General features: G+C 50.3%; 1 protein-coding gene across 1 annotated transcript; it reads left to right on the plus strand.

The window, feature by feature from the left end:
- Positions 1-1,153: 1,153 nt before the first annotated feature.
- On the plus strand, positions 1,154-23,250 carry BNIP5 (BCL2 interacting protein 5). The gene is made up of 12 exons (XM_082732309.1): positions 1,154-1,347; positions 8,707-9,351; positions 10,476-10,595; positions 12,207-12,271; positions 12,528-12,768; positions 13,769-13,900; positions 14,711-14,772; positions 15,087-15,324; positions 16,091-16,222; positions 17,288-17,352; positions 18,704-18,967; positions 21,041-23,250. The coding sequence occupies exons 2-12, from the start codon at positions 8,712-8,714 to the stop codon at positions 21,074-21,076; spliced, it is 1,995 nt and encodes a 664-aa protein (XP_082588435.1). The 5' UTR covers positions 1,154-1,347; positions 8,707-8,711; the 3' UTR covers positions 21,077-23,250.

Raw genomic sequence — 23,250 nt, forward strand, 5'->3', positions numbered from 1 at the left:
CTGGGTGGCTCAGTTGGTTAAGCCTCTGCCTTCAGCTCAGGTCATGATCCTGGGGTCCGGGGATGGAACCAGGTGTTGTCAGGCTCCCTGCTCGGGGAGGGGCGGGGTGTCTGCTTCTCCTTCTGGCTCTGCCTCCTCCTCCACTGCTCATGCTCTCTCTCTCCGATAAATAAATAAAATCAGGAAAGAAAGAAAGAAAGAAAGAAAGAGAGAGAGAGAGAGAAAGAAAGAGAAAAAAAAGAAGGGAAGGAAGGAAGAAAGAAAGGGTCCTGCACTCAGTACACTTCCTTGTTTTTTCCTTAGGAACACTATCACATTTGGCCCTACAGTCAACCTTTAAGGTGACTACTTAGTTTTTAAATGAGAAACAAACTCAGAGATACTGTGTCCCTGGCCAGAGGTCACACAGCTGGCATATGGTTCCAGGCCCGGGTGCCTCCAAAGCGTGGTGCTTTCAATATTTACTTTGCAATGCCTCCCCATGTCAATTAACCAAAACTGGATTTCTGCCAACTTTTGCTTTTGTTTCAATAGAACTAGTTCTTCTTTTTTTATTATAAACATGTATAGATGCCCTTAAAAAAATTCAGGCATTACAGTAAATGAACATGTGAATTTTCAAGATGTCTTAGAATGATCTGTCAAGATTCAGGGCGACCCTTTCCAGGGGTAGCGGGATTTGGAAAACATGTCCCTTATCAACTTCTCCTGAGTTTTTCCTCCAACTCAAGGAGTATACATATTGCATTCAATGACCTTTCTTTTTAGAGCTTTCCCTCTTTCGGGAGAGCTGAAGGTGAAGGAGATAAAGCACCTCCTTCTTCAGCCTCAACCACCTGCTTTTCCCATAAAGGCCTGTTTTCTCTTCCATGGACTGGTTTTCATCCTGCCAGGTCCAAGGTTATTTTCTGGTATTGGTTTCTTGTTGATGTTTGGATGTAATAGGTAAGTCATCAAATGAAACTGGGTTTTTTTTCCCCTCCCCCAGGTAGCTGAGGTAAGCCTCCTATCACTGGAGGAGCAGGAAGCAGCCCTGTGATAGGACAGGGTGAGGCCGTAGCTTGCAAACTTGACCCTGGCTCTCTGGATTGGCTGCCCATGAGCTCAGCTCCTGGGAGTTAGGATATAAATTTACGGTGACCAAAATATCTTCGGAGACACTGGAAACTGGCAGCAGCAATAGCAACATCTTCTCCCTGGGTGAGCCAGGGGGATTACCCTCTGGGTCCAACTTCCAGCCAACAGGAAGTGGTACCCAGACACTGCGGGGGTTCCTGACGCAGAGACCCTGGTCTGGAGATCCTGGCCAAAGGTGTTCTGTGACGGCAGTGACTTCTGTGGTCTAAGGTTAGTTGAACGATATTCTCTCTTTAGGGGGCTAGAGTAGTGGGTATCTCAGGGTCCTGAAAGTAGGGGCAGACCCAGGACTCTGAGTCAAACTCCAGGTCTGCTTCTAGCTTGTTGGGCTTTCCCTAGGCCTTAGTTTCTGCAACTCTAGAAAGACAGTGCCGACTTCAGTGATGTAATCTCAACGCTGCAAAGAGCTCTGAACTAACTTGAACTTACTACAAGTGCTGAGTTCAAGTCCCAAGCCTGCTGCTTACTAGCCCAGCAACCCTGAGTGAGGACAGTCCCTTTTTGGGGCCTCAGTTTCCTCACCTATAAAATGGGAGCAGCCTTACCCATCTCTCTTGCTTGTTTCCTTATTGAACGTTGTAGAGGTCAAGTTAGAGACTTTATGGGAAGGTCCATAGTAAAAGAAAACCTTACATAAACAGGAGGTATTGTTATTACCCATGGCTCAATTCAATTTCTAACACTTTAACGTTCTTAGAAGTTAGTCCAAGGGCAGGAAGATCGTAGGAAGAGTTCTGGTGGCCTGTGGCTCTGACAACAATTTGAGGAGGGGATGATAGCATTGCAGTGCTTGTGGTCCTGGATACAGGACATGATGGCTTGGGGACCATATGGGACACGAGCAGAGCACAGTCTAGTGTTGGATGGTGGGGAGTGGTGGTTATCTTAGGGGTTTTCCAGCTTTGGAAATGATCACCACACTACCCCTGCCCCAAGTCTGCCCCACTGCTGGGTCCTAGTGCCTGAAACTCCACCATTAGGTAGTTCTTTCTTGTGGTTTTGGAAACATCCTCAAGAGATGCAAATCCTAGCCTTTTGGAAAACAGGCACCAGGCGTCAGTGTGTTTTGGCAGTGATGATAAGGAACAGGCAGACGGTCAAAGTCCACCTTTTACTCTGAACTGGCACCCCCAACGGTGCCATGTGGCTGCTCAGATGCCCAGTGGTCGGAGGCTTTATGCAAAGATCCCATCCTCTGCCGGGGTTGGGCCCTGGCTGGAGCCCCTTTCCAGGCCTAGGCCTCATGTTTTGAAGTGGACGAGGACCAGCAGGTGACTACCAGGGGCAGGGTACCCAGGAGGAGGACAGGTCTAGAAAACATGTGATTTGAGGTGACTTCGGTGATCGGGATGATGGATGGGGACAGAGAGAACTCAAAGGGCAACACGCCCTGCACTCACGTGAGAGGGACTGCTGCTGGTGACTTCAGCTTAGTCTAAGGAGGACTTCCTTAAAAAAAAAAATATATAGGCTGGCCTGATTCTGTGTGGAATCCCCTGTCTCGAAGGGTGGAAATTTCCCACTGCAGGAAGTGTTCCAGTATGGGTGACAAGTCTCCCTGCCAGGAATGTGGCCTAAAGGAATCCTATATGAGAGGTGGGGCCAGATCCTTCTCTGGTCCCTTCTGGCTCCTGGACCCTATGAGGAATGAAAGGAGAAGAAACACCTTGAATCACTGCAGTCTAACACCTGAGAGGTGGGCACAGGACTAGGACAGTGTTGAAAGAAAAGATGACAGCCTCACCCTCCACTTGATTCTGGCCGGTGGAGGTGGAAGGTCTTTCCACCCTCCCTCCCTGCATGGCATGTGGGGGGTGTGGGAGCTTCCCATGGGACCTACATCGCTGTGGGAGCCCAGGTTGAAGGCTTTGAACTTGGACGCACACAGCTCCCACACCAGGAGTTAGGAGTGTCTATGGGCTGCCTATGCCAGTGAGAAGCAAGTGTGACCTTAGGGTATAACCCTTGACCCTCCAGCCTCCTGATTGGCTCTAGTCCAGGGGTCTATGAGCCCCTCCTGGTGTTTACAATCTTTGACTCAGGCACAGGCGTCCATTCCAAGGATGTGCGACATGGGACTCCATGTGGGCAGCTCACAGCATGTGTGTCTATAGATCTGGTTAACTCCATGCATGTGGACCAGTAGGTCCCTGGGTGTGTGTTTGTATTTACAGAAGGCCCCTTGGTGTAGGAGAGAAAAGGAAGGATTTAGAAATCAAGGAGGTGGATTCAAGCCCCAATTCACTACGCTTCCTGGCTGCGGGCGCCCAGGCAAGTCTCTCGACTGTTCAGAGCCTCAGTTTCCCACCCCCAGCCTGTCAGGGTCGCTGGGTCATGGCTTTGCATCTGGACCAATTCAGAGGACCATCCAGAGCATTCTGGACATTCTGGGGGCAGCACACAGGTGACAGGTCGAATCTGCATGTATCTGTGTCTTGCTTCTTTGTTCTGCAAATGCTGAGAACTCTCTAGGCAGGGTGGTCCCCACTGGGAACAGGGCAGGCTGGGATCCTCTCTCTCAGCCTGGGGAGGGAGCCGGTGGTGTGGCGGCAAATAGACTCTGTTACTCCCTTGCATTTGGTTTAAGAAAAATAACACGGTTAGGAAGCCACGTAGGCTTATGTGTGTTAGAGTTTGTTTCTGTGACCCACGAGTGTGTGAGCCCATTTGGGCTGCTGTGGCCCCCAACCAGGGTGGCTTAAACAACAGACCTTTATTTCTCACCATTCTGGAGGCTGCAAGTTCAAGAACAGGGCACCAGCAGCTTTGGTGTCTCTTGGGGACCTCTACAGGTACTCCCCTTCTCAGGGTGCCCTTACCTGGTGGAAGGGGCAAGGGAGCCCGTCTCTTTTAAAAGTGTTCTGCTTTCATGACCTAATCACCTCCCAAAGACCCTGCCTCCTAATATCGAGGTGTGGGGGTGGGGGGACACACACAAACATCCAGCCTACGGCAATGAGTGTCTGCAGGTGTTGACCTTGGGCCCCCACATGGGCACCACGGGCACTCCATCAGATTGTCCAGCCGTCTGTTCACATCAGTTGTGTGAAGCCCAGGGCGGAGAAGGGGAGCCACAGAACCTGTCTGTGAACCGGAGCCAGAGCAGTTACAGAGTAATGGGGCCAGAGGAGTGAAGGAGCGAATGGAGTAGAGATGAGGTCAGTGTTATCATTCAGACAATAAAACAAAGATGGCAGCACGCTTCGAAGAAGTTGGCAAACGTCCCGCTCCCCGGTCCCTCAAGGTCAGCTCTTCGGGCTTTCTCTGGTGGGCGGTGGTGGTTGTGAACACGTCACCCACCTGGATCGAAGCTTATCAGAAGACTTGAGCTTTGTGTCTCACCTGGGAGGTTTTGGAGCAGGCCGGGACTTTGTTCCAAAGTCCACTTTCTGCTAAGGTCATAAACGAGTTTACGAGAGCAGCTGGGGTCCCTCGCTAGTCAGGGGTGGCTGCTGTCTCAGGGTTCCTGGTCTGCACCTACTTCCAGGACAGGGTGGAATTCCCCGCACGGCCGAGAGTGGGTGGACCACCAACAGGGCAGGGGCATGGAACATGGAAAAGAAAGAGGAAGGAAAGAGAAAGTTTTGCTTTGCTGAATTCTAGATAGGCAGAAAATTATAATTAGAAATTCTAGAAAGATTTAATTTCAGCACACATAGAATTTGGGAGAAATTTGGGGTGTGTGGGGTGTGTGTGTAAACACAATCAGGGCTTAGAGACTTTAAGAGTCTGAAGACACATTGGCCAACAGGAGGCTCTTCCTGGTGTCTCCTGGGGGAGGGTGGGCGTTACCTCCTGGGCCAGCCGCACTCTCTCCACTCCCTGCGGGCATATGGAGAGAGGATCTTTGGAGCATCACAGAGGAGCGCTGGTCAGAGAGGTAGAGGGAGGCTGGGCTGAGCCAGGTCATGGCCGCCCAGGGAGGGCAGAGTTTCAAGGAAGTAGAGAGGCCATGTGAACGCAGTATTGAATGCTGTAGACCCTTAAGGGAGGACGAGGTCCCTGGTTTGGAATGAGGAGAACTTGAGAGATCCTGGGTCTCTCCTCTCTGGGGAAACCCTCGGAAAGGCTTCTGCCAGTCAGCCTCTGGGGCTTCGGCAGCTGCTGCTCTCCCTGGCCTCCCTCAGGCCCAGGGCGTCGATGTTCTGGGAGGGGGCGGCCAAATCAAGGCAGTTTCCTTGAGAAAACATCGAGAAGGACACCACTGTCTGGTGGAATTATACCGATGCTCTGATGAGAAGTAGCAGCGTGTCCTTCAAAGACAGTAGGAGGACACTGCGACCATCAGCAATGGTGGGAACCGTTTCCATAGCAATGACAGCTTTTAAACGATTACTGCGGCTCTGTTCCCATTAGCTGGGAAGGATGCTCCGACCCTCCCTGCCATGCACCCCCACCCCCCCACCACTCCCAGCCCCGCCGCTGGAGCCAAGTTAGCACAGGAAGAAGAGGGGCTGAGCTGAACGAGGGTGTTCTGCTGTGTTTGGCTGGTTCGGTGGTTTTGTTATCAAACAGCCTCTCGGCCAACCCCATCCAACATGCCCTGACCGCAGGAATATACAGAAAAGGCAGAGAGAACCCTGACACCACTCAGTAAATATTTCTGGCCCAATTTACTTGGATCTTGAATTAAATAAACCTTCAACCTAAATTTATCTTCTCCTAAGACCGTGTGCTACTAAAGAGAGAGCAGCTCTCAGGGGAATAGACCATTACCTTCACTACCACTTACTGTGGTGCCCATCTAAAGAAGACCAGAACATTCTCTCTGAGGGCACAACCTGCCTCTCGTTCCTTATATCCCCAGCACTGAGCCTGATCCCTGGTACTTGGCGGGTGCTTATTGAACATTGTTGAAAGACATAAATGAGAAGAAAGAAAATATTTTCTTCTATGATTTCTTCCACGTAGCCTATCCCACACCACTTTTCAAAAGCATGACCATAAACTTCCCAGGCTTTCGAGAGCATTCGTTAATTCCATATAAGATGCAGGCACAGAGTGCTAAAGGTTTGGTGTAACTCAGATGTTCCTTTGAAGGAACATTAAACAACAAATAAAGCCTTCCAAATTTCCTGCTTCCTCCCCAGCCCGTTTTCTCATTTTCTCCAAGATTGTCCATGTGTGGACACCCAGCTGTACTGCTGGTACCTGGGGCCTCTGGCCACCCTTCCCAGTCCCTTCTTCCCATACCCGTGCTCGAAAGAGGGACAACATCCTAAAAGTTACGCTCACCTTCAAATCCCCCAGTATTTCTCCCATGCCTGTCCTTTCTCTCTCTCTCTATGTATTTTCCTCATATTCACATGGATTCGCACACATCTGAAACTACAATTATAGATTATTATTTGCATCTCTTAGCTAGAATATGAGAAAGCACGTTTTAAAATAAAGAACTAGGGGTGCCTGGGTGGCTCAGTTATTAAACGTCTGCCTTTGGCTCAGGTTGTGATCCCAGAGTCCTGGGATCAAGCCCCTCCATTGGGCTCTCTGCTCAGTGGGGAGACTGCTTCTCCCTCTCCCTCTCCCTAATTCTCTTTCTCTCTCTGTCAAATAAATAAATAAGATCTTTTAAAAAACATAAAGTAATGAATTAGTTGGTTAATGCAGGAGATATGATGTAAATACATAATTCATGAATATGTAATACACTAATACTTAGTAAATGCATAATAAGACTATAATTACAAAGTAGAATAGCCTGTCCATGGATTTAAATTCCATAGCAATCTCTGGGGGCTCAGATTTGGGATTCAAGACCATATTTTATTTTTCTTTTAATTTGCACCAAAGGGTAAAGTGTTTCTGAACAACCTTGAAAGAATCGGGAACCACCGGAGTTTTGGATTAAAGACATGCAAAGTGCACTGCTCACAGCCTGCCCTGCTTAAAACACTGCTCAGGAGGAGATGATTCTTTCTGTCACTCTTTCCATGGCAGCTGCTTCCTTCTGGGTGGACCAAGGAAGGGCTCCCACTGTTGTAAGATGAGACCAGTCCAGACATGTTGGCTTTACGTCAACTACACACCCAAAGACACCTTATGTATTATAGAGTTTACTAAACTTTGTTGTTGTTGTTGTTGTTTTTAAGATTTTATTTATTTACTTATTAGAGAGAGAGAAAGCATGAGAGGAGAGAGGTCAGCGGGAGAAGCAGACTCCCTGCTGAGCAGAAAGCCCAATGTGGGACTCGATCCTGGGACTCCAGGATCATGACCTGAGCTGAAGGCAGTCGCTTAACCAACTGAGCCAACCAGGCGCCCCCTAAACTTTGTTTACTAAACTTTGTTTAGTAAGGTTTACTAGACTTTGACTAGAGTTTACTAAACTTTGTTCACTAAAACTTTGTTTTGTACATTTATTCATTATTGAAGGAGGGCTTATGGAGGGCTAGGTGCTCAGGATACAAGACCTTGCAAAACAGAGGGAAGGAAGAGAGACTCAGAAGATAACAGTGACACAGAGAGAGATGTGATATTGCATAACATGACGTAGTAATGCGGGAGAAGATGTGCTTATTGGGGGATGCACAGGGAGGGCCTCTCTGGGAAGGTGACATTTGAGCAAAGCCCTAAAGGAAGTGAGGGAATAGACCATAAGAATGTTCTAGAAAGAGGGAACAGCCTGAGGCAGGGAGCAGGGCTGTGAGCATGGAGTGAGTGCTGAGAGGTGTCGAGAAGGGCAATGGGACCAGGTTGTACAGGGCCTTGGTGGTTAGGGTAACGACTTTGACTTTGACTTTGACTTTGACTCTGAGTGAAAGAGGAGCTGTTGGAGGCAACACAGTGACATGTTCTGACTTAGGGTGTATCCCCATGGCTGCTGAGGGGAGAAACTGGGAGGAGGACAAGAGCAGAAGGAAGGCAGGCGGGGAAGGGACCCACTGGGAGGTATTGTGTAGCCCCAGTGAGCAGAGCTGGGGCCTAGACTGACCCAGGGGGGTCAGTGGAGGAGGTGGGGAGATGGGTTGGGGTCTGGATGACTTCACATTTTTGGCCTGGGTGATGGGAGGAGCACAGTTGCCATTTACTGAGCTGTCCTGTAAACAGTCTGGCAGCCAGTGCGACAGACCCTCAGGTCACTGGCATATTTCAGGTGGGGAAGCATGCTCGAGCTGCCGGAAGTCCCCAGGGGCAGGACTGGGCCCCTGGCTCCAGCTGTATTAGTTTCCTATTGCTGCTATAACAAAATACCACATACTCAGAAGTTTGAGAACAACATGAGATAATCACCCTCCAGTTCTGTGGGGGTGAGAAGTCAGTCAGTCTCAACGGATGAAAATCTGGGTGTCAGCAAGGCCTTGTCCCTTCTGGCCGTGCCCTGGGGTAGTTGCCGGCTGTGACACTTGGGGCATGACCTCCATGGTTTAGTTTCCTCCTCTGGAAAATGGGGATGAGGCTAGCCCAACCTCCCGGGACTGCTGAGGCATTGAATGGAGACGACAGCTCTGAGGGTTGGTTGTCGCTCACATGAATGGGCACAGTGGCTCAGAGCACAGGTCAGCCTGGCCGGCCGCGGTCGCATCTGTGGTAGGGCTCTTGTAAGGGAACTGTTTGCTTTGTTCGTAGTGCCCATGGAGAATCTGCGGGGACCCAAGAAGCCTCTGTCAGGGAGGAGAGCCAGGTCTCTGGACAGGTCACACGGCCCCAAGAGGGACTCAGAGTCATGGGACTGCCAGTGCCTGTCCCTGCCCATGCTCACCACCCCCTCCAGGCGGCTGCTCCACCGGACGGCCAGCGATGGCACCAGATGTCCCCGGAACCCAGCTCAGTCTGTGGAGGCTCAGGACACCATGGCCACAGCCCTCAGCCCAGAGGAGAACAAGGAGTTTCTCCCCAGTGACCAGAGGCCTCCTCAGGACACCAAGAATGACAAGGCCCAGAAGCGCGGCCAGCAGGGGTGGCTGAAGACCCTTAAAAACTTCATTATGAGGACAGGCCCGGAGGAGCCTAAAGAAAAGGGCAGCCACAAGGCAAAGGGGAAGGACAGCCTCTCCAAGCCTGCAGAAACCCCTGAGATACCGGGGGACACAGCTTCTAGGAAGAAAGCCCACGACAAGAAGGCCAGCCGAAAGAAACACAGTCACAAGAAACATGTTGCTGAGGAAACCAAGGGGGCCCAAGATCAAGAGGCCGAAGGCCAAGAGACAGGGCTGCCCAAGGTGGCTGCTGCCCAGCACTCTGAGGAGGCTGACCTGGGCCCAGTACCTAAGGGTGAGCAGACCATGCCTGGTCACACCCCCCCGCCTCACCCCCAAGGGCTAGGGTACTCTAAGCCGGGGGCCCCAAATCTCTCAACAGAGGGGCTTGGAAGGCAGGGCAACCATCAGGGACAGCTCCACTGGGAAATTCCTTTGAGGCAGAACAGCACCGTGGCTGAGAACCTGCCGTCAAACCTGGCTGCCACCAGTGTGCCCCGGGGCTGGCGACTTTCCTCTCTGAGCCTCATTTTTTTTTTTCCATCCATAAAATGAGGATAACAAACAGTTGCTACCTCCTGGGATAACCGTGGCCCGGAGCTGGCTCAGGGTGGGGTTGGGGTAGGGGGGCTGGTGGGGCAAGGCAGGGGATGGGAAGGCTAGGCTGGATGGGAGGTGAGAAGGGAAGCCCAGCCCACGACTTTAATCCAGAAGTGAGAGGACTGGGGGTGGGGCCAAGGAGGGGGAAAGAGTGTGCAGGTTCTAGGCTCGGCTGTATCAGGAATAAACTTGCTCTGTGACCTTGAGCAAGTCCTCTCCCTGACCTTTGGTTCTTCATTTGGAAAATAAGGAAGCTGGTCCCCAAGGTGCCTTTCTTTCCTGACTCTTACTTGGGTCCTGGAGTGGAAGGGCCTGCAGGCACCTGGAGGGAAACAGAGCTTTGCCCTGTAGCACTCAAAATTCACCATGGGTGGTGGTGGTTGTTTTGGGGTTTTTTTAAAGATTTTATTTATTTATTTATTTATTTAGAGAGGGTACACACAAGCTGGGAAAGGGGCAGAGGAAGAGGGAGAGAGAGAATCTCAAGCAGACTTCCCGCTGAGCATGGAGCCGGACAGGGGCTTGTGATCCCTGAACCCTGAGATCATGACCTGAGCCGAACATTCAACCAACTGAGCCACCCAGGCGCCCCCCAAACTGACCACGTTTTTAATGAGAATAAGAATGCCTGATTGAAGCAGCCTGTTTTCAAATGGAAACCTTGGCAGGTTTCTGGTTTTTTGGTTAAGCCTAGAGCTACAGTTCCTGTTCTGCTGTGAGCTCTGTGCCATTTCAATGTGTTTATGAACAAAGTCAGAAGAATGTCATGGGCACGCCTTCACACCCCCACACATACACTGACTTTCCGCTTTCTTCCAGGTGGGGAAGGTTCTGATCTCCACCAGTCCTTGTCCACTGAGGACAGAGGTCCTGGAGTGTCGGAGAGCTCTTCTCAAGCCACAGGTCACTGGCGGGAAGAGGAGCTCAAAAACCTTGACAGTGAGTCAGAATCTACTTAGTGTCCTCTTTCCCTGCAGCTGGGGTGGCCCGTACCAACTGAAATGGATTGTTCTGGATGACTGCTTAGACCTTGGATGGTCCCTTTCAAAAATGCCTGTGCTGATCTTGCTCCTTCTGGTGCTTCCGGTCACATTTACTTATTTTAGAGTTTCACAGAAGGGAGTCTCAGGAATTAGAACAGCCACTGGCAAATGTTCCTGCCTTATGTGTTAATGAGCATGGGCCTTTTTTTTTTTTTTTTTTTTAGTCTTTTTAAAGTTATAGAAGGAAGATGGAAGAGGGAATATAGATTTTTTTTTTTTGGTATATAGAATTTATATATACATTTACATATATGGAAAAGTGGAAGAGTTCTGTGCACACTCATATACTCCCAGTTGTTGATGGAGGCCAATATTTGCTTCGTGTGTGTGTGTGTGTGTGTGTGTGCAATTTTGTTGCTGAGCCATTTTCAGTAAAATGGTCCTTCATCCTTAAATACTTAAGCACCCATCTCCAAGAAATGAGTATAGTCTCACGCACAACCACAACACTGTTGTTGCCCCTACTAAAATCGATAGTGATGCTCTATTAATCTAAGCCCCTATAAAGAATGGGCATATTTTAAAAGAAAATAAAACATCTATGCATCTGTCAAAGAATAGCTAAAAGAATTTAGTTGGCTGGTCTACAGGCTGTGTGTTTTACATGCTAATTGTTTTTTTACACTAGAGGAAATCAGCTGGTAGACTGAGTCAAGGAACAAAAGCCCAACAAGATTTATAAATGAGACAGAAGCGAGGAAGGGAAATGGGAGGGTGACAAAATCTGTAGACAGCCCGGGACTAGGGAGTCTTGTTTGCACTTTCTTTCGCATAAAGCAGTCAGCTGGCAGCTAGCAGAGGCTACTCCCGGGCATATTGTCTCTGGGTCGGTGACAGGGGTATCAAAAAAAAACATTTATGTTGTTTGTGGTTTCTCTGTAAAGACTTAGTGGAGGCATCCATGGAGCAGGCCGTCTGTGTCATGCCTGCTGGGGTCCCTCTGTCCTCCGCCTTAGTTAGGCTGGGTCACCACCATTTCCCCACTGGAATTTGGCAGGTGGGAAGATCGTATGAGGCTCCCACAGTATTTCTCAGCACCGTTCTTTGATGGCCTGATAGCCATCTGAGGGAAGCAGAACTGAGATGATGATTCACACTTCACAGGGAAAGAGATGAAGGTCCAGAGAGGTTAAGAGATTTACTCAAGGTCACACAGCTTGCCAAACCCAAAGCAGATATTCACAAATCTGTAAAGGTCAAAGGTAGCAGTGGGATACAGGTTGAACTCTTGAAGGACTGACCTGAGATAGCCTGCATAAGAACTCGTGCTTTGGCCAGCTCCCCTTTCCCTGTGGATCTCCCAATTCTCTCTCGGAAACACTAGCTCCTGGACATGGTGCTTTTTCTCACGTCCGTGGCCCGAGGAACTGTTTTAAGAGTTCCCTCAATACAGAAGAACTAAGTTGATCTCAGAAGTCCAAGACTGCCGTTAGAAAGCGTTCTCTGCACACAGAGAAATGTGGTGCATTTCGCTAATTCTAACTGGGCGCATTTCATTTTCTTCCAGAGGAGACTATCATCAGGATGATAGTGGAATTTCTCCAAGGAGTGGGAGACCAGTGGGAGAAGGAGGTGAGGAGCAAATGGTCTGTGTAGACCCCCAGAGGCTTGCCACTTCCTCATCCTCACTGTCCACCCCCCCACTTGCCCTTCTATGCTTAAGCCCCATCTGCCCTTCTAGGCCTCAGTGCTCCCCTGCTCTGGGTTCTGTCACCTCCCTCACCTGGGGCCATCTTGAAGCACTTGGTTGTTCTTCAGTTGGTTCTTGGGGAGTTTTTCCCTCTCCTCAAGGTCAGTCCTGACTCAATTTCTCTCATCTCTCCCACAGCGGCTTCAAGCTCCTCGGCCAGAGGTGGTTCCACAGAACCCAGCACCAGCCGTCAGGAAGAAATCCCAAGAGAAGAAGTCGAGTCTCAAGAGAGCCTTTTCTCACAAGAAACATGGCTCTGAGGAGCCTAAGAGAGCGGGGTCTGCAGATGTTTCCAGCCCGGAGTCCCGGCCGCTCAGGAGGCCCAACTTTCTGCCCCTGTGTGTGGGGGGCCACCAGCCCTCCACCTCCAGCAGCCCTGGTAAGTAGGCTCTGAGTTACTAGCAACAAAGCAGCTGCCTCCAGCTCTGGAACCTTCTCCCGGGTTCATATTGGACATTGTAAGGGCTGCCGTCCCAGTTCTGACTTTTGCTCTGGCCCAAGCAGTGTGGGGAGGAGGAAGGGATGATATCAGGTGACCTCCACACATGAAACCTCACTGTCTAGGCAGGCAATCCAGCTAAGCCCCAGAGAAGACTGTGTTGAGGAATTCCTCAGCCATCCCCATCGCTTCACAGCTCCAGCCTCTTGACCCCGGCAGGGGGGTCGCACTTGTAGGAAGGAACTGCAGCCTGGGACGCAGGACACCTGGACTCTGAGACAGGACTTTCTACATCATTCCCCATCTCTGTTTCTGCCTCAGTCTCCTCATCTGTAAAATAAGACCCTTCCGTACTGTGTATCTATACTCAATCAGTTTTCATAGCCATATTGTTACCCCCATTTTACAGATGAGGGAACTGAGGCTTGGGGAGGTCAAGCAATGCATTCAAGTTCACATGGCCCACCAGTGATGGGACCAGGGCTAGACCTTGCCACCTGGGTTGCAGGGAGAAATGGCCTAGACTTGCCATTTGTCCTGGGCAGGGAAATTTACATTTTAAAAAGGAAGGGCAATGTTTTGGACCAAATAGAGAACCCCAGTGGTGGAATTCTGGCCCTGCTTTGTTAATTCATGCCAAGGAATCAGGCCTTTACTCTCCACACCACCGAGATGCTGGAGGAGGAATGAGGTTACTGGAGGAGGAAGGACAGGAGGGCAAAGCCCGGGAAAGCCAGTTTAAGAAGTGCCAGGGGATAAGGGAGCAAGGTCTGGACCAGTACCTCAGAGCCTTGACCCTGACCCCCTGCTCATCTCGCCCCAGAACGGCCTTTTTACACTCTAGCCATGGAGTGGACTTTAGAACCTCTGCTAACTTCTCTGTGTTAGTTAACCCCCTCACACAGATGAAACACACCCACCATTTCTTCTCGCTTCTCAGATTCGGAGGAACCCCACATCCAAGAGGCCCTGTCCGCAGACAGCGGGGCTCCAAGACCCTTCGAGCTTGCCACCCAGGCAGGAAGCCAGGGACCCGAAGAGGCCTTGCAGACCAACAGAGCCTTGGAATTCAGTTAGTACCCCCTCCTTTTCTCAAAGACCCCGTAGAAATTGTGCGGCCTGACCCCTCCCCACCCAGAAAAGAAACTGGCCCAGAAAGAGGCAGTGACCTGGCCTTGACTTCCACAGAGCACAGCAGGCGGGGTCCAGAGCCTTGGAGCAGTGAATAAGCTATTCAGAGCTATTAAATGTTAGCTGCCCTTTATTGTTATTATAGTGGTGGTTCTGGAGCCCAGCTTGAGAGCGGGGCCTCAGGAGAAGTCCAGAGGAGACGAGGGAGGGGAGGGGCCCTAGGGGCGAGGTTCCACACACCGGTGGTGCTGTCGCTCTTACTCCCTTACCATTGGCAGAACTTTCAGTTCTGTGTGTCTGGAGAACCTTTGAAGTATCCACTTCCTCCACATCCCCGGTCCTGCCTTGTCTGCTTCCCACAGAAACTGTGCTTTGAAGGGGAATTGAGAAGGGAAGAGGAGGAAGGTGCTGGGTCAGGGGACCTGTGGGGACCAAGCCTTTCCAGATGGCCTTGAGACACCTTCTCCTGGAGACGGGGGCCTATGTTATCTTCCTCACTCTTAACGGGTGCATTGCAAGTGCTGCCTGGCCAACGAAGAAGTGAGTAGATTCCTAGGGAACCAGCTCAGGCCACTTTTGAGGAATTCTGCCTCGTCCCCATGGCCAGGCCTGGGACAACCAACAAGGGCATGCTAGTTAGCAACCTGTCAGATTCACCCAGGGAGCCACTGGGGTCTTAGGAAGTGAGGGCTGACCATAGAAAAGCTATTCTCCACACTCAAATATAAGCAAGCGTTTTGTTCCCTTTTAGAAGAATTCATCCAGAAGATCACGGCCCTACTCCAGGATGCAGAGGAGCAGTGGGGAGAGAAGGTGAGGCAGACATTCCCCCACACAGATCCTGACCCTGACTGTGGACACCCCCACTCCTGCTTGGCCTAAGAACTTCCCTGCCCCTCCCCCAGTGTTCCATCTTTCCAGAACCGGGCTCTGTTCCCTCCTTCCCGAAGCCTCTACCAGCCAGCCCGGTGGCTGCAGGCTACCCTTGTTCTGGACAGGCCTTGCCCTCTGGTCCACAGCAGGGTCTCCATTTGTTTCAGGGGTGCTGGTCTCTTTCCCCAGCTCACTCGCAATCTCCTCACAATCTGGGGGTCCTGACACGTATTCTCTCATCTCCCCCACAACAGCTTCAAGTCCAGGAACCAGAGGTGGCCATGGAAAGCCTGTCCCCACCCTGCAGAAGGAAATCCCCTGAGAAAAAGTCCAGCTTTAAGAAAGCTTTTTCTCATAAGAAACACGGCTCCAAGGAACCGAAGAGAGCGGGGACTGCAGGCGTCGCCAACCCAGAGTCCCGACCACACAGGAGGTCCAACTTTCTGCCCCAGTGTGTGGGGGGCCATCAGCCCTCCACCTCCAGCAGCCTCGGTGAGCAGGCCCAGCATTGCCATGGTCACAGAGGCTCCCTCGGGCCCCAGGCCTCCCCCTGCGTGGGCCTCAGCCCCAGGCCTGACCTTGGCTCTCTGCTCTGAGAGGGTTGGGAGGGCTGTGGAGGGGGGTGGGTGCCAGGCGCCCACTGGACCCCCCACCCACAATGCAAGCCCTCCCTTCCCCCATACATAAACACATAAACACACAAAAATAGAAAAGTTCAGAGACTCAGGTTGGGTGAAGTAGGATGTGGCCTGGGCCTCTGCCTTTTCACAACTCCACAGGCCAAGGTACACCGCGATTCCCTTGACCTCAAAGGAGGGCCTCCTACATGCCCCTGTCACGTGTGTCATCTCATTTAACCACCTAGCAACCCGTGAAGTCAGTCTTGTTATTCCCATTTGGCAGGTGGAGAAAATGAGGCTCACATAGGCAAAGTGACTCAGTCAGGCCTCATGGAGTGAAGGGGAAGCGGGCTGATCGAGTGGGATCCGTTGGCAGGCCTGCCATTTTCTCCCAGACTATGTGGAGGCAGACAGGGCTGCCGGCAGAAAGGAAGAAGGAGATTTCTGGAGGGGGTGAAGAAGGCACTTTGAGCTGGGCCCTGCAGGGCTGAGGGCTCGCTGAGGAGCCTGGGAAACCAGGACCCCTCTGGTGCCAGTGCCTTTGGACAGCTTCTTGTCGGGAACTGGACCCCTGTGATGTGCTTGTGGATTTGAGATTTTTGCAAAACACACTCACACCATCTCCTTTCTGCCCTCAGATCTGGACGATGTCGAGGTCCAGGAGTCCTCACCTACAGAAGGGACCCCTGTTGGATCCTCAGAAGTGTTCTCCCAGATCAGAGGCCACAAGCCGGAGGAGGAACCGCAGCCGGACGAAGTGTTCGAATCTAGTTAGTATCACCTTGCCCTCTCCTGCAGCAGCTGCCCCAGGGCTTCTGCTTGTGTGGGTCTCATAGGGGAATCCGAGCGGGCTCTGGGAAGGTGCTGACAAACACCCCAGGAGACTCCAGCAGCACCGGGAAGAGGCAGGGCTGGCCTTTCTGCTGGGGCTCCTGGGGCAAAGTTGCAGGTGGAAGGTTCTCATCAGCTACAGAGCACCTGTCTGTTCCGCGGGGTATCACTTCACCCCATGCCACCCCCCTGGTTTGCTTGAATCTTTCATATAAAATTCCCAGCTGGCCCTGGGTCTCATAACCAGTGATGTTCTGGCAAAGGGACTGGAGGTAGGCCTGGTGGGGAACCCAGATACGCAGGATTTGCAGATTTCTATGGTATAAGTGTTCCCACCATGGCTGATTTCAAGCCGCCACTAGTTTATACCAAAAGGACCAAATATCCAGAGTATGTGCAATTAGGTCTTGCAGCCCAGCCTGGTGGATACATTCTTTTTTTTTTTTTTTTTAGATATTTTATTTACTTATTTGACCTAGAGAGACATAGCAAGAGAGGGAACACAACAGGGGGAGTGGGAGAGGGAGAAGCAGGCTCACCCACTGAGCAGGGAGCCCAATGCAGGGCTCAATCCCAGGACCCTGGGATCATGACCTGAGCCGAAAGCAGAAGCTTAACTACTGAGCCACCCACACGCCCCTCATGGACGCATTCTTGTTGCATCTGTGGCCGTGGCCTTTCCCCCTCCCTGCTTTCTGATTAGCTGCTCCTGGTCCCAACTCCCATGCCTGACCACACTACTCAGTAGCCTGGACAGGGGACATTGGGAGGTCTCAGTTTCCCCATGTGTCAAATGGAAGTGAGGTGAGCCTTGACTGGCCAACATCCTTTCAGTTTCTATAAAGCAAACTCAAGTAAAGCTTTCATGCCCCAGCCCTAATTTCGGGGAAGATTTTTCCTTGCCCTTCAGAAGTGCTTTAGAGACAACAATATCATCTGTAATGGGAGGGCGAGTTGTTGCAGAGCTCATTAACAGTCCGCGGATCTTTCTTTATTTTCCTTAGAGGAGCTGATCATTCAGAGGCTGGTGGACCTTCTCCAAGAAGTGGATGACCAGTTGGGGGAGCAGGTAAGGGCTGTTCAGTACCCCCGAGGCTGGCCCTGGGGGGCCTCATCATCCCACAGCTGAGACCTGAGTTCAATCCCCATATCTCTGCATCCAAGTGACCTTGGGCATGTCCCTTAACCTCTCTGAGCCTCTGTTTTCTCTTTTGCAAAATGGGGGTTATATATCAACTTGACAAGGCTTAGTATATATATATAGAAAATGCGAGTCACATAGCAGATGAGATAAATGTTAGCTGAAAATAATATAACACCCATGGGGCTCACCCTGCCGGCCAGGACTTCCCCAAATCCAAATCCCCCTCGAGGTTTCACTTGTGTCCGACCTCCCCAGAAGCCTCCTTCCCTAAGTCCGGCCCGCCAGTCCCACTGATCGTGTCCTCTGTGAGCTTCCTTTTCACTCTGCCTCAGCCCACATTTCAGCATCAATGTGGTCTGCAATTCTCTCAAGCTTTTAGCTTTTTCCCTCCTGCTGGAGAGCCTGTAATAGAAAGCTCCCTCTTTGAAAGCCTCACAGTCTGCTTGGAGAGACAGACCCAGACCACATACGCTGTATCAGATATGCGCACGAGTTATGGATGGGTCATGAGCAGGGCGGGCTCTGGGAGTGTCTCACTTTACCACCACGGTGCACACTGGCCCAGCCCACCACTGCCAGCACCCTGTCCTTCTGCCTGAGGACTGGCTTCTGGAACAATTTTGCCACCCACATGGCAGGCCAGAATGATCACCACCCCCCTTATGGGGATAACTCCGAGGAGTATGTTCTACCCCCACTCCTGGAGTGGCCAGTGAGGACCAGTCTCAGTAGCTGGAGTGTGTGGACTGCCTTCCCAGCCTTTCCCAGATCTCCATCACCCCATCAGTGTTTCCCTGCATCACTTACAACATAAACTACCGGCCCCTGAGCCCTTAGAACGCAACCCAGGACACTTAGATATTAAGAGGGGACAACTAAGAATGGGAACTGAAATTCACCCAACATCTACTCCGCATGGAACATTCTACATAAACAACCTCACTGAATCCCCTCCCCCAACAATACCGTGCAGGCACCAGACATCATTACTGCCATGCCCTGACTATACTGAGGCTCAGGGAAATCCCACAGCTAGTAAATGCTATTTTGCTATTTATCATCCGTTATACAGAGACCTGTTTCTTTTCTTTCTTTTTTTTCTTTTTTCCCCACATTGTTCTGCTGCTTGGAGTTGAACCTCGCAGAGCAGAGTCTGAGAGGCTCCCGTGGGATGGGGAGGAGCCCAGCCTGGGTGCATGGAGCTGGGCAGAGGGCAGCTGGTGGGAGGGAGCTCTCTGCCACCATCCCTGATGGCCTCCCTCGTCTCTGCTTCCAGATCCGACGACACCCCAGCTTTAAGAGGTTTTTACACAAGCTCTCAGACTCCTCCCTCAGGAAGCTGGCAGCCACCCTGCAGAGACAGAAGGCCCACCATGCAGAGCCAGAAGGTCACCTCACCGAGAGAACTTACCACTTTGCCTTCGGCTCGTCTAACAGATTTGCCGGCAACGAAAGCCATGCGGTCCTGAGGCTCATGGGCCTGTGCTATGGTCGCAGCCAACACAGCTACGCTCACTTCCCATGCCGGGTGGCCCAGCAGGTGAGAACCAGTGGCAACAGGCTCCAGATCCCAACAGGACCAGGATCCCTTGCTGGACTCTCCCTTCCCCACGCTGAGTTCTTGACCTTCGGGGTGGGGCTCACTCAAATGCCACCTCCTTACAGAGGCCCAGTGAGATGCCTCAACACCCACAGGGACCATTTTTTTTTCCAAAACCCTCACTGGCCTTAATGGATCCTCGGTACCTTCTTTATTTGGCTCTGATCCCTAATCATCTGTGCATTTTCATCCTTTTTGATTTGGGTATGGAGCCCTGGACCGGTGTTACTCTCACTTGCCGTCTCGTTGTTTCATGGGTTGTGCTGTTTGGCTTCCCAAAGTCAAGACCGTCACAAAATTTAAACCTCAAAGCAAAGGAAGATTCTGTATCAAGCGATGGGTGAGGTAGATGGGGAAGGTCCATGGGCTGTTGGTTCTGGAAGGCTTCCAAGGAGCGGCAGACCTTCACTGACCTTGTCTTGGTTGATTGATTAAGAATAGCTTGGATCTCACTCTTCTGATCAATTTCATGCATTTCCTAATAAGCCCCTGTGCTCCTAAGGCTCTGAGATGGTCCCTTTGGAAATAATACTTCTCACTTATTTTTTTTTTAAAGTCTGAGTTTTCATGTTGTCTGTGGATTCTGATAAGCAGTGTTCCCCATCTTAAGACAACCTGCCTACAGACAATTTGACCCAGATCTTTAGTGCAGAGGCTAACGAATGAAGGTGTGACATTGAAAGAAGGAAGCGGTCTTGGGGCACCTGGGTGGCTTAGTCAGTTAAGCATCTGCCTTCTGCTCACATCATGATCTAAGGGTCCTGGGATGGAGCCCTGCATTAGGCTCCCTGCTCAGTGAGGAATCTGCCCATCCTTCTGCCGCCCCCTGCTCATGTTCTCTCTCTCTCCCCTTCTCTCTCTCTCTCAAATAAATAAATTTTTAAAATCTTAAAACAAAAAAATAAAGGGAGGAAGCATTCTGTTTATTGGCATTGGACAAACAGAACTTCTATATCCAGGGACGCCTGGGTGGCTCAGTCGGTTAAGTGGCTGCCTTCGGCTCAGGTCCTAGTCCCAGGGTCCTGGGATCGAGTCCTGCATTGGGCTCCCTGCTCATTGAGGAACCTGCTTCTTCTTCTGCCTGCCGCTCCCCCTGCTTGTACTCTCAATTGCTCTCTCTCATGTGTGCTCTCTCTCTTGCAAATAAGTAAATAAAAATCTTAAAAAAAAAAAAAAGAACTTCTATATCCAAATGATCCCTAGACTTTTATTACAATGATGTCACCATCACGCAAACACTCTGCTTCTCCTGGAATTACCTTTCAAAGTCACGTGATGCATCTCTCAAGGACGCTGATCTGATTTCATAATACTAGTATCCTGTCATTCAAATGGTCTGCTCTATGTTCGCTTATTTTCCTGGTGGAAACTCCTTATGACCTTCAACTTCTCTTTCCTCAGCCTCATTATCTTTGCCCAGATATGGGGATATTATGGATAATCTGCCCTCTAGGATGGGTTAGGTTATTGCTTATAGAGTGATCTGAGTTCTTTGTGAAAGATATTATAGAAACAACAGCTCTGACATCCGCAGTAGCCCCAGCTCCATCTTCTGGTTTTACTGATCATTCATTCACTCACTCATTCATTCACTCACTCATTCATTCGACCAATAGGTACGGAGAACCTCCACTGGGCCCTGCTGTGCAAGGTGCTGTGAGGGCCTGAGGAAGGTTCTGCTATAGGAAAAAACAGAATGTTTCCTGATGATGAAATTAAGTGCCTATAAAATGCCAAATTAGTGGTAACTGAGGCCAATGAAGCCATTGGTCCTGGAAGCCTTCCAGGGGGTGGCAGGCATGGATTTTGATGTTGAAGGATGGAGAGGTTGTGGATAGGGAGAAAGGACCAGGAGAGCACTGCCGATAGGAGGTACTGAGTGAGTCCAGACCCAGAGGGGACAACTAGTGTGCTGTGTTGCTATGCTAATAATTAGAAATCTATTACTATCAGAGTGGTACCCACAAGTAATTGGGGCTATAGCTAAAACCTATGTTCTTTTTCTCCTTTCAGAACATCGCAAGTCATGAAACCCAAAGTCCAGATTAAAAGCTGTGCTTTAAACTCAAGTTCCCTTGACCTATTCAAATAATTGGCAGCTTGGGGCCTCCTCAGGACCTTCACAGATATGAATGACGACAAGAAGGGATGGCCGTCTGCGCCCAGGTGCCATCTTGGGCTTCCTGAGACTGAGACATACGAAGCCCTCTCCCACTTAGCTGGACGAGGAAGCCATGCTGGGGAAAGGAGAGCACGTGCTGGGAGTTAGGATACCAGAGCACCACCTGCTGACCTGCTCCAAACTTGCTGCAAGACCCAGACTTGTTTGTCTTCCTCTCCAGACCTTGGATTCTGGCCACGACTACGTATGCAGCCCATGGGATCCCTCTGACTCCACTGTGCTCAAGTGTCTCTGAACGGTGGTGCGGGGGGGGGGGTGGGGGGGGAGGGTCAGTGCTTTCACTCAGTGGCTAACTACGCGCCAGTGAGCTGGAGGCAGTCCTTAAGTCCTCGCTGAAGGAATGAATGACGAGACGAACGAGTGTCAGAGCTCCTGAGATCCAGGCGACTCTGCCAGGCATTCCTTGGGAGGCCTGGGTCCTCCACTGGAATTGTGCAACCCGTAGTTCTCTCTCTAGATTGGGAGGTAGGAGGAAATGGGGAGCTACTTTGATAGGCCCTAGTCCTGAACATTGGACCAGGAGTCAAAGCCTTCATATAAGAGTACCAACTTTCCTACACTTATTTTTTACTATATTTTCCTCATCGGTAGGGTCTAAAACTATGTCTACTATCCTGTGGAAAGCTGGCCAGCATTTTCTAGATGTCAATTTCCAATGAGTCTTATTAGTTGTTTTTTTTTTTAAGTTTTTATTTATTTATTTGTCAGAGAAAGAGGGCACAAGGAAGGGGAGCTGTAGGCAAATGGAGAAGCAGGCTTCCAACTGATCAGGATGCCTAATGTAGGGTTTGATCCCAGGACCCGAGGATTATGAGCTGAGTCAAAGGCAGATGCTTAACCAACTGAGCCACCCAGGCATCCCAAGTCATAGTTTTTTTAAATACATTTTTGTCTAACTTCTCACCAGAATACCCACATTCATTTAACCAGATGTGCATTCATGTGCAACAAGTAATTAATTCCGTTGACCAACAGTGCTTAATGCCAGTATGGATTTACCGACACCTCTCAGGAGGTCTGCAGGCCTCAGAGAGAAGACCTATGGACTGGGGATCTCTAGTCTCTCAGAATCCTTCCAATCCTGTGTCCTATAATCCCATGTCCAGAGAAGGGACGCTGATGCCTTGTACCTCTCCCATCTCGTGGGGTTTTGCCCAGAGTCAGTGAGAAAACAAATGTGAAGATTTCTGAAAATTACACAGTGCCTTGTCCATGTATGTTGTCATTCTGACTATAGCTAAAATCTGGGTAGTTTTCAGGACATGGGGAAAGGCTTTAAGCTGGATTGCCATGAATGGTTGCATGGGTGTGCACTGCCCGAGAACACCCTACCCCAAGCCGTGCTATTCACTTCCTAGACATTGTAGACTTGTGGATTTATGATAGCAGTTTTCTACCTGATGACAGTAAAGTATCTTGAGAAATGAGCTTCTTTTTATTTTTGTACAAAGGCAACGTGTGGGCTATTAGAACAGTTTGGCTCAGATGGGCAATTTGCCAGATGTCCATTATCTACATGCCTGCCCAACAGGGTTATAAACATAGCCATTGGACATTGCCTGGAACACATGGCCATAGGGGAGAGAGTATTAAAATCTAGACTCTCTCTTATCACCCTGATTGGACACTGTATTGCTGTGTTGAATGTGGTGATCACTGTGGGGTAGGACTGGAGAGGGGGGTGAAACCAAGGGCAGAGAGAGGGGCTTTGGACACTTATATGGGATGGCCTCAAACCTGATGCAAAGTTTTAGGAAGTTCAACAAAGCATATTCAGCAAGTCATTTGGTTTTATTGCTGATTCTAAGACATGGGGGAGAGGTGATCTATTTATGGATTTATTTTAGTGTTCAGGAACACTGCCCCGAAATGCAAAAGATCAGAATCAGTTTTGAAATGAGGGTCAGGAACCTTCTGTACATAGTTTCTTATTTGGGATGATGTTCTTTAAGTTGTATGAGTATTTGGTATGAGTTCCCGATGCTGGCATCTGAGTCTCATTTTTATATTGTTATTTAAGCAAATAAAGAAATTGACTTTT

This window comes from Mustela nivalis, assembly GCF_964662115.1.
Source record: "Mustela nivalis genome assembly, chromosome: 5".
NCBI classification, from domain to species: domain Eukaryota; kingdom Metazoa; phylum Chordata; class Mammalia; order Carnivora; family Mustelidae; genus Mustela; species Mustela nivalis.